The sequence below is a fragment of the Trichomonas vaginalis genome, chromosome IV (genome assembly GCF_026262505.1).
Source record: "Trichomonas vaginalis G3 chromosome IV, whole genome shotgun sequence".
In the NCBI taxonomy this organism is placed as follows: Eukaryota; Parabasalia; order Trichomonadida; family Trichomonadidae; genus Trichomonas; species Trichomonas vaginalis.
The window spans coordinates 33,712,545-33,730,355 of NC_067206.1; the positions used below are offsets into that span (position 1 = coordinate 33,712,545).

The 17,811-nt window shown below is 31.5% G+C and overlaps 9 protein-coding genes across 9 annotated transcripts, besides 1 other annotated feature; 5 read left to right on the top strand and 4 right to left on the bottom strand.

Annotated features, from left to right (window-relative positions):
* Positions 1 to 25: 25 nt before the first annotated feature.
* Positions 26 to 1,092, bottom strand: TVAGG3_0216470 (endoplasmic reticulum-plasma membrane tethering; the record flags this gene model as incomplete). The annotated part of the gene is made up of 1 exon (XM_001330325.1): positions 72 to 1,091. One exon carries the CDS (start codon positions 1,089 to 1,091, stop codon positions 72 to 74), a length of 1,020 nt encoding a protein of 339 aa, XP_001330360.1.
* A 66-nt stretch (positions 1,093 to 1,158) lies between these two features.
* Positions 1,159 to 2,116, bottom strand: TVAGG3_0216480 (calcium ion binding; the record flags this gene model as incomplete). Its single annotated transcript, XM_001330326.1, has 1 exon — positions 1,599 to 2,096. One exon carries the CDS (start codon positions 2,094 to 2,096, stop codon positions 1,599 to 1,601), a length of 498 nt encoding a protein of 165 aa, XP_001330361.1.
* Positions 2,117 to 2,594: 478 nt separating this feature from the next.
* On the top strand, positions 2,595 to 3,528 carry TVAGG3_0216490 (protein transport; the record flags this gene model as incomplete). Its single annotated transcript, XM_001330327.1, has 1 exon — positions 2,621 to 3,496. The coding sequence occupies one exon, from the start codon at positions 2,621 to 2,623 to the stop codon at positions 3,494 to 3,496; it is 876 nt and encodes a 291-aa protein (XP_001330362.1).
* Positions 3,529 to 3,600: 72 nt separating this feature from the next.
* On the top strand, positions 3,601 to 4,214 carry TVAGG3_0216500 (inositol-3-phosphate synthase protein; the record flags this gene model as incomplete). The annotated part of the gene is made up of 1 exon (XM_001330328.1): positions 3,735 to 4,106. The coding sequence occupies one exon, from the start codon at positions 3,735 to 3,737 to the stop codon at positions 4,104 to 4,106; it is 372 nt and encodes a 123-aa protein (XP_001330363.1).
* Positions 4,215 to 4,272: 58 nt separating this feature from the next.
* TVAGG3_0216510 (cyclin-dependent kinase inhibitor 2C-related family) lies at positions 4,273 to 4,854 on the bottom strand (the record flags this gene model as incomplete). The annotated part of the gene is made up of 1 exon (XM_001330329.1): positions 4,273 to 4,854. The coding sequence occupies one exon, from the start codon at positions 4,852 to 4,854 to the stop codon at positions 4,273 to 4,275; it is 582 nt and encodes a 193-aa protein (XP_001330364.1).
* A 1-nt stretch (position 4,855) lies between these two features.
* On the bottom strand, positions 4,856 to 6,181 carry TVAGG3_0216520 (proteasome regulatory particle assembly; the record flags this gene model as incomplete). Its single annotated transcript, XM_001330330.1, has 1 exon — positions 4,856 to 6,181. One exon carries the CDS (start codon positions 6,179 to 6,181, stop codon positions 4,856 to 4,858), a length of 1,326 nt encoding a protein of 441 aa, XP_001330365.1.
* Positions 6,182 to 7,773: 1,592 nt separating this feature from the next.
* Positions 7,774 to 7,821: a mobile genetic element.
* A 2,107-nt stretch (positions 7,822 to 9,928) lies between these two features.
* On the top strand, positions 9,929 to 10,561 carry TVAGG3_0216540 (uncharacterized protein; the record flags this gene model as incomplete). The annotated part of the gene is made up of 1 exon (XM_001330331.2): positions 10,109 to 10,510. The coding sequence occupies one exon, from the start codon at positions 10,109 to 10,111 to the stop codon at positions 10,508 to 10,510; it is 402 nt and encodes a 133-aa protein (XP_001330366.1).
* Positions 10,562 to 13,612: 3,051 nt separating this feature from the next.
* Positions 13,613 to 13,879, top strand: TVAGG3_0216550 (uncharacterized protein; the record flags this gene model as incomplete). Its single annotated transcript, XM_051226832.1, has 1 exon — positions 13,613 to 13,879. One exon carries the CDS (start codon positions 13,613 to 13,615, stop codon positions 13,877 to 13,879), a length of 267 nt encoding a protein of 88 aa, XP_051111818.1.
* Positions 13,880 to 15,093: 1,214 nt separating this feature from the next.
* TVAGG3_0216560 (inositol-3-phosphate synthase protein) lies at positions 15,094 to 16,678 on the top strand (the record flags this gene model as incomplete). Its single annotated transcript, XM_001330333.2, has 1 exon — positions 15,100 to 16,635. One exon carries the CDS (start codon positions 15,100 to 15,102, stop codon positions 16,633 to 16,635), a length of 1,536 nt encoding a protein of 511 aa, XP_001330368.1.
* Positions 16,679 to 17,811: the final 1,133 nt, after the last annotated feature.

The window sequence follows — 17,811 nt, forward strand, 5'->3', positions numbered from 1 at the left end:
TTTTTTTCTTATCTATCAAAAACATAAATATTGTATTTTTGTTGTTTTACAAGAAAGTGATAAAATAATTTTTAATAAGTTTGTTGATATTGATATCCTTGCTGAGGATATCCATTTTGAGGGTACTGATAACCTTGTTGTGGTGGATACATGCCTGGTTGTTGAGGATATCCAGCTTGTTGTGGCGGATATTGATATCCTGGCTGCTGTGGGTATTGCAATGGTTGTTGTGGTGGATAACCAGCTTGTTGCTGTGGGTATTGGTATCCTAGCTGTTGTTGTGGATACATTCCAGTTGGAGGTTGGGCAACTGCCATTGGATTTTGCTGGTATTGCATAGTTTGTTGAGGGTATTGCATTTGTGGCTGTTGTGGATACATTCCTGGCTGCTGAGGAGGATATTGATATTGTGGATTTTGTTGTGGCGGCATTTGCTGCGGACATTGATTGTAAGCTGGTTGCTGTGGTTGTGTTTGGTATTTGCTGAGGTCAGGTTGCTGTTGAAGATTTTGCTGGAAATTTTGTGGCTGTTGTGAATACGTATTCGTATTTGCTGGCTGTTGTGGTGGCGTTTGAGCTGGAGGAGGTGCGTTAATTACAGGCTGTGAAGCATTTGTTGTTGCATCTACTTTAATAGTACTTGGAAGAGGAGATGCTGGTTGTGGTGCGGATGATGGCGCTCCATTCTGTATCGGTACGAACGGAGGAGCTCCGAGTGGGGCGATTTGGATTTTTAGTCTGACCTGACCTCCTTTTTTAACGCCTTTGACTGGTGTCAACGAATACCATTTATCAACTACATCGCCAGCCGGAAATTGACTTACTGGGATTTTAATTAAACTGATCGGATCATCAGAACTGCCTTTGTCATCATCCTTTAAGAACACGGTAAGAGTATCAATAGTTATATCTTCTAAAGGAAAATGAAAATCTTCATTCCAGACTGGAGTGTATGTTCCTGGAATTACACGAGTTTTCTGAATATTGCGAGAAGTATTTAATTGAAGGATAGCAAAGCAATCACATTTTCCGAAAGTATCCATCTTAGGAAGCTCTTTTGCTTCGATAACCCTTACATGTAACTGTGTCATGAAAATTTATAATTTTTTTTTCGTAACAATTCAATTCGTGATCGGTATCACTCGGCTAATTCGGTATAATCGATCAATCATTGATTACAATATAAGGTTAATTTTCAAAAAATACGAAATTCTAAAGAATTTGTCGTTTTGTTTTGAAAAAATTGAGACTTAAGATTTTGCTTAGTTAGAACCGCATAATTATGATCTGCTATTTATCATATTAGAAGAATTGATAGTCCTTACACAACAGAATTTGCCGGACATGCAAAATGCATCTCTAAAATGGCATCAATCTATGCTTTTGATGGAATATTTCACTGATTACTTTTTTTCTTTTAAACACATTAATAACTTTGAACATATAATATGTAAGCCTTTCCATTTCAAGTCATTATATAGATTAAGTCTAAATATGAAAAATCAAACGCTATCAAAAAAATCATGGAATTCCAATAAGTTCAATGAAAGTTTAAGTTAAGAAAAATGAACTAAATATAGTAAATATACAATTATGGTTTATTTTCCGTACTTCTTAGCAGGATCCATGATTGAGATAAATTCGGCTTCGCTAATCATTCCATCCTTATCGGTATCGAAACGATCAATCATTTCTTGTAATTCTGCTTCGGTCATTTCTTCTCCAAGTTCCTTGGCAATTCTTCTGAGATCCTTGATCTTGATGTATTCGTGATCCTGGCTGAAGAGAAGGAATAATCTCTTGATGTGCTTAAGTGGATCGCGCTTGGCAACAAGGTTTGAGCAAACTGTGAAGAAATCTTTCTTATCAAGAGCATGCTTGCCCTTTGTATCATAATTTCTCATGATTTCTTCGATCTCCTTTTCTGAAACTGTGAAGCCCATTGCTCTGAAAGCTGTCTGCAATTCCTTTTCATCGATAGATCCACTTTGGTCAGCATCGAAGATATTAAAGGCTTCCTCAATCTCAGTATACTGATCTTTTGAAAGACCAAGGGATGCTGCTGTTTGGCGAGAGCGGTGGCGATGCTCAGACATTCTGATTTCTGTTATCGTTCGTGTAAAGTTCTTAACGACTTTGTAACAGAAAATATCAACAAAAACTGGACAAAATCAAAGGCTATCCGGCTTTAAACCATATAATTCCTTAATAACCAAATATATTTTGAACATAGGAACATATGCTTGATCATTTAAATTCTATAATCAATATATTTTAGCTGAACCTAATACGTTTTCAATTAATGAACTGTGTCTGAGCTAAGCTATTTTTAACTAAGAGTTTATGAATGATGTATTTGTAATATTGATTGGAAATGTCCGGATGAAACTCATACTCTTCATTTTTAGAATCAAATTTGTTATAAAACTTATATGTTATTAGCTGATATGAAATTTGTGTCTCATCTGATATCCATATTCGTAAAGACAAAGATTAAGATGCGATTGTTTTAAAATAATTGACATAATTGTCAAAATTTTTATTTGTAAAGTCAAATTAATATAATCGGAATGTTCACAAAATTTTCGTTTATGAAAAGACAAAAAAAATTTTTTTCATAATGGGAGATAATCCATTAGATAATTATTCACCTTTTGATGATGTTCAGGATCCAGAAACAAAACCAAAACCAGCTCCAGTTCCTGCACCATCTACATCAAATACACAAGAAGATGAAGATGATATCGCAATTAGAGAATACGAAAAGCGCCTTAACATTCTAGAATCACGTATAAACGCGCAAGTAACTCAACTAGCAGTGGCACAAGAAACAGGATTCGTTGGAAATCCGCCAAATTGGCCTGCTTTTTATCCATTAGTTCATTTCGATATTGAAGAAGTCCCTCCGGGCTTACGCAGCTTTGTAAATGAAGCAATGTTCGGATGGTGCTTAATGTGCATCGCATTTGCCTTAAATTGGCTTTCTTGCGTTTGTTTATTAAATGCCGGTGATTCTGTTGGCTCACCAGGTACGAAAATCATATTATCTACATTATATTTGTTTGTTGTTGTCCCATTATCATTAGATCTTACAGGTCTCGCTGTTTATCGAGTCATGAAAATTGAACCATCAACATTTGCATTCCTTAAAGTTCTTATTTGCCTCTCCGCTGCAACACTATTCGAATTTATCCTTGCAATTGGCCTTGATAGCAGTGGAAGCGTTGGTTTAATTACAATGCTCAATTTGTTCTTCAACGGACATTGGTTTATTGGCATACTTGGAATCTTGACAACAGCAGCCCTTGGTTTGACGTGCGCAAATCATGGAAGACTCGTTCTCGGAATCTGGAAGTATTATAGAGGCACAGAAGTTGGCGCGAACATGGAGAATGATATCAAGAAGAGTCTTGCTGTTAAGGTTGTCGAAGCCCTTAACAAATCTCGCTCAAATGACAACAACAATAATAATAACAATAACAACAACCAACATTAAGTTTTTAGATATATTTAACTGTAAATCAATACAATCTAATTTTTTTCAATAATTTTTTTTTCTTGAGATCTTTAGGCATAAAGTCCAAGCTCCAGATTATGCAAGAAAGTTTATGCTAAAAAATGGAAAGATATGCAATTATGTTGTGTAACTTGTTAATACTATTTACATTATCGGAATATATTTTGAGAAGTGCTTCCGTTCAAAGCAGATCTCAAAGTCTTCTGTCATTGATGATATGGCTGGATACAATCCAATATTATATCCAAATGGAGAACATCCAGATCATGTTGTTGTCATCAAGTATGTTCCATCTGTTGGTGATTCAAAGCGTGCTCTAGATGAGTATGATTCGGACATCTTCTGTGGTGGCAAGAACATCATCTCTGTTCACAACACATGCGAAGATTCACTTCTTGCTGCTCCTTTGATGCTCGACCTCATCATCCTCATGGAACTATTCACACGTGTTGAACTCAAAGATGAGACAATGAAGGAATTCCATCACATGAACGCTGTCTACTCAGTTCTTTCCTTCCTCCTTAAAGCTCCACGAACACCAACAGGCACACCAGTCATCAACTCACTCTTTCAGCAATGTGAAACTTGAAAATACCCAATTTAATAACTCATCTGAGTTCAAAATAGCAATCCCTGTATTTTTACTTTGAAACAGATAAATCAGAAAATAAATAAATAAATAAAAATCATTTCCTAGTTTAAAATTTAAAATTTTTAGCTGTCAATTGACATGAAAATCAAAGAAATTGCTGAATTTAAACGGAATTTGCACCATGTGAAATAAGATGTTGTATAATTTCTTTATAATTACTAGTGCTTGCAATATGAAGAAGAGTTTCTCCATCAGCATTCTTTTCATTGATATTTGCACCGTGTGAAATAAGAACTTCGGCGGTTTCTATATTATTATTTATTACTGCATAATGAAGAGCTGTGCGTTCGTATTTATCTTTTTCATTGATATTTACTCCGTGTGAAATAAGAAATTCCGCTGTTTCTTTATAATTTTGCAGTGCTGCAATATGAAGAACAGTTCTTCCATCATCATTTTCATTGACATTGGCACCATGTGAGATTAGAAATTCAATAGTTTCTTTACTATTGTTTTCCACTGCATTATGAAGAGCCGTTTCTCCAATTTCATTTTTTTTGTTGATGTTTGCACCATGCGAAATAAGGAGTTTAACGGTGTCTATATGATTATAAAGTGCTGCAGTATGAAGAGCACTGTGTCCATCTTCATCTTTTTCATTGACATTTGCACCTTGTAAAATAAGAAAAATAGCGGTTTCTTCATTATCAGAAAGGGTTGCACGATGAAGAGCTGTTTCTCCCATATTATTTTTTTTCATTGATATTTGCACCATGCGAAATAAGAATTTCGACTAATTCTTTACAATTTCCCCCAGCTGCAATATAAAGAGGAGTCTCTCCACTTTCATTCTTTTCGTTGATATTTGCACCGTGTGAAATAAGAACTTTGGCGGTTTCTTTACTATTTTTATCAGCTGCATTAATAAGAGGGAATTGCCTATATCTATTCGTTCTATTGATATTAGCACCATGTGAAATAAGAACTTCGGCTATTTCATTACTATTACTTTTTGCTGCAGAATGAAATGGAGTATCCCCAAATTCATTCTGTTCATTGATCTTTGCACCGTGGGAAATAAGAAGATCAGCTGTTTCTTTATTATTGCTTTTTGCTGCATAATGGAGAGCAGTTTCTTCATTTTCATTCTTTTCATTGGCATTTGCGCCGAGTGAAACGAAGTATTCACAAAGGGATGGAATACTAAACATCGCTGAATAAGCAAAACATTTGTTAAAATCATTAGTTTGATCAAAATAAACTAAAAATGAGTCAAGATTATTGTAATTTCCGCATATTTTTAAATCGATTCCTAATTTGTACTCATTCATCAAGAATGTAACAAAATCAATGTTGTGTGAAATAATTGCATATTTCATGCAATCATCATCTGGTGTCTGATATTTCAAACATTCACTCATGATCTCTTGATTTCTTCCTAAAAATGATAATTGAAGGCATCTTTGAGTTATTTCTGAGTTAAATTTTGTTCTTAATAACTTGAAACAATCAACTGCTCCATGGTAACAACATAATTCAAGTAATGAAAATCCTTTTCCAGAATATGGATATAATTTGCTATCAAGTGTTTGATTTTTATCAAATTCATCTCTCTCTGTGAATGAAATGAATTTTTCTAAGTCATTATCCATAATTGCTCTGTAAATTGTGTTTTCTGAATGTATGTCGAGGTTTTCGAAGTTCTTTTCATCGTAAACGTCAAAATTATCTAATTGAATTCCATATTCTTTGTAAAACAGGTATTTAGAAACATCTGCAATATTAGGTACCCTGGTTACATGATAGTCATCAGAGATGAATTTCGCAAGTTTCAAGTATGACTTTGTCTCACGGTTGTTATATGTAATGATATCCAAAACATTACCGATAACATTTTTTGGGAGAAATCTCTTTGATTCAATCAATTCTGTTTTGATCATTTTGTAAATCGAGTTCAAATCTTCGTCATTTCTGGTTTTTAACTGATACAATGCAATAAATGTATCGATGTGGTATTTATAGGTACTTCGCAGTTCTCTGTACTTGCTTGGATGAATGCCTTGGTCAGTCATTAAAAAATTGAAAAGTCCGAAATTTGAAATTTTTGTGATTCATTGTGAGAAAAGCTAAAAATGAAATGGGATATGTTGAAAGAATAGGAGAAAAATTACACACTATCGTAAACGATACCGTATTTCGGTAACCCATACAATAAATTTCCGGTGCTTTTGTTTCTATCTAAGGATTTTTTTTTCGAACAAGTACGTCATTTAGAAAATAGAATAAAACACAGTAGTATTTGCTGGCCAGTGATTTGAATATAAATGATCGCGATTGCTTTGAAAAAATTCTATGGACCTTTTTCAATAGAGGTAGGGCAACGATAGGTCAAAAAGGCTTCTCTGATAGATTTCCTTGCCTTTTGGATATGCTATAATATATAGCCTAGCATGATAGGATATGATGTCAAAAGTTAGAACATAACTTAGGATCTTGAGAAAAATGAAAAACAAAAATTACATAAAAAAAGAAAAATTTTATCTAATTTGTTTTTTTGGACCGAATAAGTAATTTTATTGAATTTCAATACGACACATAGATTTTATTATTAGTAATAAATATAATGGTTTACTATTAACAAGGAACCTAAACTAATGAAAATTTGATTTCAAATATTGTATATGATTATCATAGATTACCAAAATATATTGCTATTTATGAGGATATAATATTGATTATTAGTAAATCGTATAAATTTAATAAATATACCATGAATATTGAATGAATTTCTTGATTCATAGGGGTAAAACGCGCTTTTATATGATTTAGACAGAGAATTTATGAGATGTAAATAACACAATAAAGGTTTATATTGAATATTTTCTAAAAATAAATCGAAATTATAAAAAACAATACATTTATTCATTGAAACTACTTGGACAAATATGAAACAAGCATTCAGGCAATACTTTTGAGACTTCAACGCATCTGATAATTTTTATATAACTTCACCTCTTATGCTTAGAGTGGAGGTATTGAGATCGTATAAGTATAGATGAGCTCACATTCAGATATGATGTGTGAACTTCTGTTTTCACTGCAATTTTGAATCAGAATAAACTCAAAACAAGAATAAAATGATATACTCACTCTCTAAATGTGTTCGAGATTTAAAGTTGTATGAATAAAACGATTCATCTTTCGAAGCCTCCCATTTAATGAGAGACTTCGAAAGATGAATGTATTCATGTAGATGAAATACTATATATGACCATGTGTGATACTAAAGATATCAAAATGTTCATTTTTAAGTGCAATAGAAGGGTTATCTCTCGTAAAATCTCAATTTAAGGAAGATTTAGAAAGAACTCCTTTCCTAAGTAGATAGTGTGTGGTTTCTGTCTTTTGGTTGATCAGGAACTATGAAATTAAGTCGGACAGAAAGAAGTTCTTTCCAAAACAGACTCCAAATGAGTTGTTCGAAAAGAACTTCCTTCTGTATATGGATAATTGTAGTTACCGCACTGAAGTATGTGATTGTGATGATGGAGTTCTCGATAAATCTAAAATCGGATTAAGATTAATTGAAAACTCAAGTAATTCTTTGAAATCTTGTGTTGTCTGGCACTATAATAACCAAAGAATGAGAATATTATGTTGAATGATGAGTACGTGTGCTCGGCATTCGCCGAGCGAATTGAGTTTAACGTACTATGAAAAGTGACAAATTTGGGCTTTTTTTCCTAGGGTTATGATCTCTTCCTTTCTGCTCAATACGACAGAAATGAAAGAATGAATTTGTACTCCCTAATTGATTACTACAATCTGTATCTATCTTTAACATAGAATTAGCTGCATTGTGATTTATACTCCAGAATTATTCAATTTAAGATCAACCTCGTAAATTTTAATCATATTGCACCAATACTCCTACGTTGAGATAAGAACATGATTATACATACCAAAGCCCCATATTAAAAATCAAAATTTAGCACCTCCATTATGCAACCACATTATTCGTCGCAAATAAGTATATTTACGCATATTATGATGCATATTCACACAACTCGTATACATGAAAAGTTATTAAAATCAGACAAAATTATTGCAATAAGGAAAAAAAACAACTTTATTATATATGTTAGTAATGAATTACAAATATTTCTACAAAGAATGCTCAATACTTCATATAATCTTCGAATATTTCTTATTACAAGTTAATACATTTTGACTCGAACATGATAAACAAAAGCCGACACGCTGATTACTACATTTATGAAAATATAGTACGTTTCCATTCATCTGTTTACTTGTTTTTGTTGGAATAAAATCATTTTTTTTTTCTTTCATGAAATAAGAATTTTGCTGCGAAAGCAATATCTCTAACAATAATTAATACATTACGTCAACTCTGGAATGAGTATTTATCAAATATGATATCAAAATCAAAAATTAGTTGTTTTTTATGAGTAAAAACGATGTAAATTGATTATTTGACTAATTATCAAATACTTTGATTTTCCAAATTTTTTTCGAAATTGATTTTTTCATGTGAAAATTCAAATTGTTTAATTTCATTTTTGAAATTTTGAATTTTTTTTGGAATTTTGAGTTGATCAATTCAGCAGAATTGATAATGCTATTGCTTTAGGGCATACCACAAGGTGATGAATAAAAGGTGAACATTACAAATTATTTTAAATCACAAATATCATCCTCATCAACTTTAATTCTAAAAAGAACTGTACTGAATTATGAAAATGCATGATTTACATTATTAAAATCTTTGAATGAAAATAGTACAAGATAAGTTTTTATTCATTTTTAATTAGATTTAAACGAAAAACTACTCCATATTAAAATTTAAGTCGAGAAATCGTATTTTGTTCTTATTTGTTAGCATTTTGTAGACATTCTAATCTTGAATTAATTTGTTACATGATATTATTAACAAATTTAACTGAAAAAATATGTTAATATGGAATAAACCATGATTATATAAGCTATCAATGCTATATATACATATGTAAAAGATTCATATTAACTCAATTAACAAAAATGATAGATTTTCATAAAGGTTCAATCTAGGTTCGTTAGAAAATTTTGATTTTTATATAGAAGACATAGTTTCATATACATAATTAAATTTTCAAACAAATTTGATCATACCATTTATTAAGCAGGATAGTATATTAATTACTATCAGTATAAAAATATAAAAATGATTATATTTAATTATTGCATAATTTAGTCAAAGAGTTATAAGCCTCAAGTGATCGTTATCACCTTCAATGCACGTATACTTTATTGATTCATAGATATTTAATCTATGTTTGACATGTTGTTGTCGTCATTCGTTTTGTTCCCATTCTTCCTAAGTTAGAATTAGAGAATACACCATCCACATCATCTAATTTGGTCCTCAGCGATAGATTGGTTCATTTTGGAGGAGTCCCATCAGACAGTTTTCGAGCACCAAATATCAAATTTTAATGTATACAAATCTTTAGTGATTTATCTCTTTTATGATGAGTAAAAGGTTTCTGCTCATCAACATTTGATTTCCGACATATATGATTTCTAATTGCAATTATTTACTTTCTTTTTATAATCTAACTCTGTGACTCATACCATAAATTAATTATTGGAAAGTGTCAATATGTTTGGCACAACGCATGGCGGAAGATACCAAACCATGCAGGGAATATGATACGTTTAAGATCTCCGAACTTTTTTTCCAAAAATTTTCTATCGTTGCCCTACCTCTTTTTCAATACGATTTTCTTTTATAACTGTTGATATAAATATTTATTATTATTTATTAACAGCTACAATTAACACATTTGTATAGAGGAACACCAAAAAGTATTCTATTACTCTTTATCAATTGATCCCCTCAAAATCGAATTTCTCAGCAGGTATACCAATTATTTTTAAAATGTCGATAAAGAGCATTACAATGGTATATTTATATGTACGTTTTTTTTTAATTTTATTTTATGAGCAAAAATGGCAAGCTTTTTGTTACTACAATGGTTGTAGATAGAAATCCAAAGAGTGATGCCAGAGTAGGTAATGTTAAAAGAATGAAGAAAGAACTCCACGAGCTTACAATTTCAGAAATTCCTATTGATATGCAAGATTCAATGAAAACTAAAACGCAACTTAAAATATCTTCAAGGATTAAACGTGTGGTGCATAATCAGCCAAAGGAACCAAGCGTTGTTGAAGGGAAAATTACTGATTTTCAAGATTCTTACACCATCCGAGCATTTAAAGAGTTTCTTGAAGAAAAAGGACATTATGATATATCAGTATTTAATAATATTCCTACAACAAAGGAATGTCCAAATTCTTTGAATGAAACAACTTGTATCACTCCAAAACATATGCTTATTTAGTATTTAATTACCATGTATTTTGTTTGTATATATAATAAATTTACTTGTTTTTATATTCAGAAAAAAATATGATATTTTTTGTCTTCAGTAACAAATTCTTTGATAACTTAAAGTCAGGATAGTTCAGTAATAATAACCCGACTAATAAAAATGAGTTTTAAGTTTGAAATAGTTTCCGATTAAACCCATTTTCCTACGTAAAGTCTCCCTATCGTTTTTCTGCCTCAATATTGAATGAACCTCTATCAAAAATTTGAATAAGAAACTTTACAAAAGAAAAGGAGTTTATTTTTTCTCTGAATTATGCATAAAAATTCATCAATGGCATTATCTTTCTGTAAACAAGTATCCATCTATGAGCTAAATCGACAAACTGATGTCGTTTTTATCTCCAGCGTCAATTTGGTCAAGTAATATCTTTTCAAAATGATGATTTTTTAAATTTCTCTTAATCTACCACGTTATCCTATAGATAAGCATTATTTTTCTAATCTAAATCAATCAAATTTTTGATAGAATGATCCGAAATTCTACACTTGTGTTTTAGCTATCCACGAAATGAGTATTGAAGCATGAATTTTCGATCAAATTGTATTGTTGTAGTAACACCTTTTCTTTAAGGATACCCTTACGTGTCAGATTTTTTGCGCATACGAAGAAGTCATGCTAGACATGAGCTCTAAACATGAAATTTTAGCAACATATTTAAAACTTTTTAAACTACAATACACTTTAATATTCAAGAACAAAAATATTCTTTTTAGAAATTACATAATTATTTTATGTGAAATCTATATAAAAACATATTTTGCGAGCGTAACTTTTTTCTTTATAAGCACCTTATATGACTGATAAACTGTGAAGGCACATAATTGTTAATTCATAGAGTTGATATGTTTCCAAAATTGAGAGGAAATTTGAAAATTGAATACCCTTTCAATTCAATTTTCAAAAGATATCAGCTCCTTCAATAATTGAAGGACGATTTTGATCATTTGCTCTTAAAACAAGTATGCCATGGAGAAAAAAGTTACGCTCGCAAATCTGAAATATAACTATCATATAAAAAAATTAAATTTCTAATTTTTTACTCTATAGATATTATTGGCCACTTGTGTAATGCATAAAAGTTTATGTCATATGCATACATTTGGAAGTATGGGAGACGAGGGAAATTACTTCTATGAGGGACTAGGATTTTTAAAAATTTCTCTATCGGACTCACCATTCAATTTCTCGAAAATTAAAAAAAATCAATAATAGCTAAAATGTATTATGCATAACAAATTTTAATGTTACACGGTATTTTTTGAACTTCATGACATGAATTTTCTTTATATTATTTTTTTTTTGGATTTTCTATGATTTATGCGATAGGCTGGAACAACATTGTAAGTGCAATGATATCATTTATAGAGAAATCTAAAACTTCAGCATTCAGAACTCGCAACCACAAAAATATTCATTTGCTAAGTAAGTAAAGTTGATTAAGTTCGACACTTAGCTTTTATACGTAAAACCAAGTGTGTATTGTTATTTCTTGTTAAATTATTGAGAAAAAAATAAATTGTAAGAGAAACGATACTGATTATTGAAATAATATTGAGGGTAGCTGCAGATTTCTTCATTAACATGCCGGAAATTTGTTAATCTTGGTTTTCTATCATAAAATCTGTCGAAGAATCTAAAAACGGAGATATGAAATAGAGATCATGTAAATCTAGAGTATCCTGTCAGAAAAATAGACTAAGCATGTAACCCTTTTTTGGTCATAAACACTTTTTACCACTTAGTCATACAGATGATCATTAAATTTAAACGAGCACTTTTTGTCAGAATTTATTCTTTTACAAAGACAGAAGATTTTAGTATTATTTAATATTAGTGCTGTAGCAAAATTCAAAAAACGGTGAAAATTCAGTGAATTTGTGAATTCACATTTTTTTTCGACATTTTTCTTGATATATCCATGCACATTAAGAACACAGCTTTGATACGCTTAAAAAAGCATATTTCATATGAAATTGTTAAAGAAATAAACAATTTATATAAAAATTGCACTTATGGGCAGTTTAGATATATAATTTATATATAACATATATACAAATCCATAGACAAAGTGCAATAACTACAATGTTGTAGAAAATTACAGCAGAAATACTGACTTTTTGAAGGATAATAAGAATTCTTCTAAAAATACTGAAAATTAACATATTTCTGTACTCAATTTAGTATATGCACAGAAGTTATGATTTGGTGTTAGGTTTTTATGCCCCAAAATCTAGATTTTTGTGACATCAAATCTTATTAGTGGATAAATCAAAGACTGTCATTTTGAAATAAGCTCATATCAATAAATATCCATTTAAAAGCCTTATTGTAATATGTAACTAGCAAAAAGCCTAATATTTATCAAAATTAATCAAATCAAATGATCAATATTCATGATATGTCATCAGCAATAGCTAATTGATATTTTATTTTGTATTGATATTCATTTTTCTCATATTATACACGATTATATCTCTTTTTTTTAAAAAGTTTTTATATTAGACATGAAAGTTGAATTAATACAATTTTGTACTAGAGTTTGTTTGTATATTAAATAATAATGATATATACTTCAACATATTGCGTCTCACCATTACCAAAATGTAATTTTGCATACAATTTTCTTTCATTTAACAATGATGTTATTTGAAAAGTGATACTTCCATGATTATTGATTAATGTTCCATCATATATAGGAATGAATGTTAAACAAGACACGCCTGCAGCTGGGTGCATTCGTGGCATTGTGATAAGGCTTATATATAAAGACTTCTCTCGATCAGCATTACGTCAAATGAATATTGACCCATTATTTTGGCGATGCGCTAGTTCCAAGTAGAAATGCTTTGGTATATTTAGGTTATGTCTATATGTTATGAATCATGGTATTATTGATAAAAACGTTCTTAGTCATTAAATCAATCCTAGTATCTAAAGATATAATTTAGATTTTTTTGTTTATTGCTAAAATTAAATACAGTATAACTTTCTTTCATATTGTCGGTACTAACAATACAAGATTGTGTTGAAAAAAACGCAAAATCGTTTGAAATGCGTACGGCTGTTACAATTTTACAAAAAAACGAAGGAGAGAAATGCAAACAAGAAATATACAATCGTGTCAATAATTACCAAATATCTCCTTCAATCCGCGAACTCCAAAAACTTGAATATGAGAAAAATAAATCCAGAAATCAAAAGAAAGCTACACCAGAAACAAGAAAAGAGATCAACAAGGCAAGAAATGCAAAAAGATTTCCTAAGGATAACCCTACAGGTGATTACAGAGGAGGAAAGTGGACCCCACAAGATATCTAATTTTCAAATTTGAAATAAACACATATTTTCTTTGTATTTGAAAATATTTTTATATTATAAGATTTTTGAACCTATAAGTAGCATGACAAAAATTATATAATTTGCTCCTTTTTTATTTTAGTATACAAATATCCCATTTGTTATATGTTCGGTATATATATGATGATATTGTAATCAATTATGCTTAATGAAGCTTTATCCCGTGAACCCCTCATATTATTGGAAAATAAATAGCGAAAACATGTAGAGCTGCTATGTTCTCAAGTGTATGCTGATTTTTGGATTATTTCATGAAAACTAATGGCGGGATATCTTGCATTATTTAAAAAAATTGAACTATGCAAAAATAAATAGTATTATATTTTTTCTCATGAAATGCTATGATGAGACAACCATAAAAAAACATATGTTGTATTTTTATAATTTGATTGATTTTTTTTTACTATTTCATTAATCTTTTATGAATAATAATTATTTTTAATATATGTGCTATTAAAATTTCAAATTTTGACTAATATATCTAAGTTATCTGAACGAAACATTTAGAAAATATCATACTTACATTGAAATAGCAAGTAGAGCATATTAATAGCAAGTTTCTTGGCTTTATATCTATCATCTATTGTTGTTTGATCAAACAAAATTCACTCTATTATATGGTGTCAATTAATTAAAACAATTTTTAATAGTTATTTATTTAGTGCGAATAAGTGCAAACTCATAAATGAATAACTTAATAGTAGAAATGAATTATCTGATATAAATCTCACATTTTGTCCATCAGAAATACTTTAATTGCATACGCATAACTATTAGTAATACGTCTGGAGTGTCAATTAATAACAATCCCACAACAAGTAAAATTCAGATTTTTATTAAACTTATTTTTTCCTAAAAGTTTTCTCAAATTACTATATATACATATGTGGATAAAATAATAGTAATATTGTAAAAAATTAGATAATTTTTTTTATTTGAGAACCTCTCAAAAGTTCATTCAATTTATCAATTGTTTCAGTTTGATGTATATTCATTTCTGGAGCCTAAAACTTTAGCAATCATGACAATATCATATTCTCTTTCTAACTACGCAATGTAAGGGTATCCTTAAGCTCTCAAATATGATCGGAGACTGAGCGGAAAACCGCACTTCTCTTTCAATTTAAGATTGAATATCGTAAAAAATTTGAAGCGATACATTTTACTTCATTTTTCGCGGAATGCTTGCAAACGAGTTCTCCGTTGATTCACAAAACGTCACAATCAAGGGCGAAGAAATGGTCTCAAAGTATGACTATCATACATCTCACGTAGTTGCAAGTGCAGATGGAATCAAGATTGTTCCAGAAACAAAGAAGTTCGAGTTCAAGACAAACTTACACGTTCCAAAGACAGGTGTCATGCTCATTGGCTGGGGTGGCAACAACGGTACAACACTTACATCTGGTGTTTATGCCAACAAACACGGCTTAGTTTGGGATACAAAGCGTGGCGAAGTCAAGGCTAACTACCACGGATCTCTTACCCAGTGTGGCACAACATATCTTGGCCAAGATGAAAAGGGCACAACATATGTCGCCCCATTCAAGGCATTACTCCCAATGGTCAATCCAAACGACTTAATCATCGGTGGCTGGGATATTTCCAAGCTTAACATCTACGAATCTGCTCGCCGCGCTCACGTTATGGAGCCAGCCATGCTCATCCAACTCAAGGACGAGCTCGAGAAGATGCATCCACTTCCAGCTGTCTTCGACCTCAACTTCGTTGCTCCAAACCAGAAGGATCGCGCTGACAACGTCATCCCAGGCAACAAATGGGAACAGCTCGAGACAGTCCGTAAGCAGATGAGAGACTTCAAGGAGCAGAACAAGCTCGAGAAGCTCATCATCCTCTGGACAGCCAACACAGAAAGATACTGCGAAGTCAAGGAAGGCGTCCACATGACACCAGAACAGCTTCTTCAGGCCATCAAGAACAACGACCCTGAAATTTCTCCATCAACAATCTACGCTACAGCCGCTATCCTCGAACACATCCCATACATCAATGGTTCTCCACAGAACACATTCGTTCCAGGACTTATCCAGCTCGCTGAACGCGAAGATGTCGCCATCATGGGTGATGACTTCAAGACAGGCCAGACAAAGTTCAAATCTGTCATGGCTGACTTCCTCATCTCATCAGGCCTCAAGTTAACAGCTGTTGTTTCCTACAACCACCTTGGTAACAACGATGGCCTCAACCTCGATTTCGAGAAATGCTTCCGTTCAAAGCAGATCTCAAAGTCTTCTGTCATTGATGATATGGTTGGATACAATCCAATATTATATCCAAATGGAGAACATCCAGATCATGTTGTTGTCATCAAGTATGTTCCATCTGTTGGTGATTCAAAGCGTGCTCTAGATGAGTATGATTCGGACATCTTCTGTGGTGGCAAGAACATCATCTCTGTTCACAACACATGCGAAGATTCACTTCTTGCTGCTCCTTTGATGCTCGACCTCATCATCCTCATGGAACTGTTCACACGTGTTGAACTCAAAGATGAGACAATGAAGGAATTCCATCACATGAACGCTGTCTACTCAGTTCTTTCCTTCCTTCTTAAAGCTCCACGAACACCAACAGGCACACCAGTCATCAACTCACTCTTCCAGCAGCGTGCTTGCATGGAGAATATCCTTCGTGCTACACGTGGTCTTCAGCCACTCAACAACATGCATCTTGAATGGAAGATGCCAAAGCAATAAGCAATCATATGTTATTATAAATTTTTTGAGATTTATAAAAATTCTCCAATAGATTGAAATAAATTTAAATTAATTTTCTTATCTGTTATCACTGTTAACATTTGGTTTATTCAAAAATTCTCTCTAGAGCACCAAAAATATGTTTATCAAATATTGAAGTGTCATTGATGCAGAAATAATTATAAAGAGATATTAATGTTTAGTAAAGCAATAAACAAAAGAGAAAGTTTATTAACTTTAGAATATCTTTTATTGATAATTGCAAATTCTGCTTGGCAAATTCTGGTTGAAAGATGAATCAATTTGTTAGTGAATAGTTCTCTTGGATTAGTAGGTTCTACATTACTAAGAAATGTTGTTGAAATCGAATTGTCAACGTAACAACTATCAACTGTTAATTGATCTTGAGTGTTATATATCAAACATGAACCTTGAGGAGCAGTGTTGTTAATAAAAGAACAACTTTTTACAGTAAGAGAATTATATGCATGAAGAATAATTCCACTTGTTGATTTTGTATTAGTATTATTTATAATATTACATGAATCAATCGAAGAGTTGTAACGAATTTGTATCATCACACCTGATGTACCTGTTGCGAAATTATTAACAACAGTTGGATAATTAAATTTTGTTATGAAATTAAATGAAGAATGATTGAAATATCCCACTGTGTAGAATTTCGTTTTACAGGAAGAAAAATTTGTCAATGAAATCAGGATGTTATCATTTTTCACATTAATTACATTACCAACATCTTCATTTCCTACATTGAAAAGGGAACTTTCAATAAAAAAGTTTAAATTATTTGTGTCAACTTCTGTATATGAAAATTGACCTGTTTTTTGACTTTGGCATTTTGTACAACAGAACTTTCGTTGAACAATTGAACTATTACTGCCAATTTTGTAACAAATGCAGCTGCCTTCCTCTGTTGAAGTGCAATTACTAAAATAACACCGATTATGTAGGAACAATGAGTTAGTAATAGAGTTAAAATTGATAACTCGATCATGATCATCAAAAAAATTACATTCTTCTAAGTAGTATTGACCTTTTCCTGATGTTAGATTACAATTCTGGCAATGTTTAGTTTGCTTTTCTGTAAATTGGCTTGGGTAGTAACTATTCCATATATCGTCATCTGTTAAAGATGACTTGAGCCCATGTTTATCT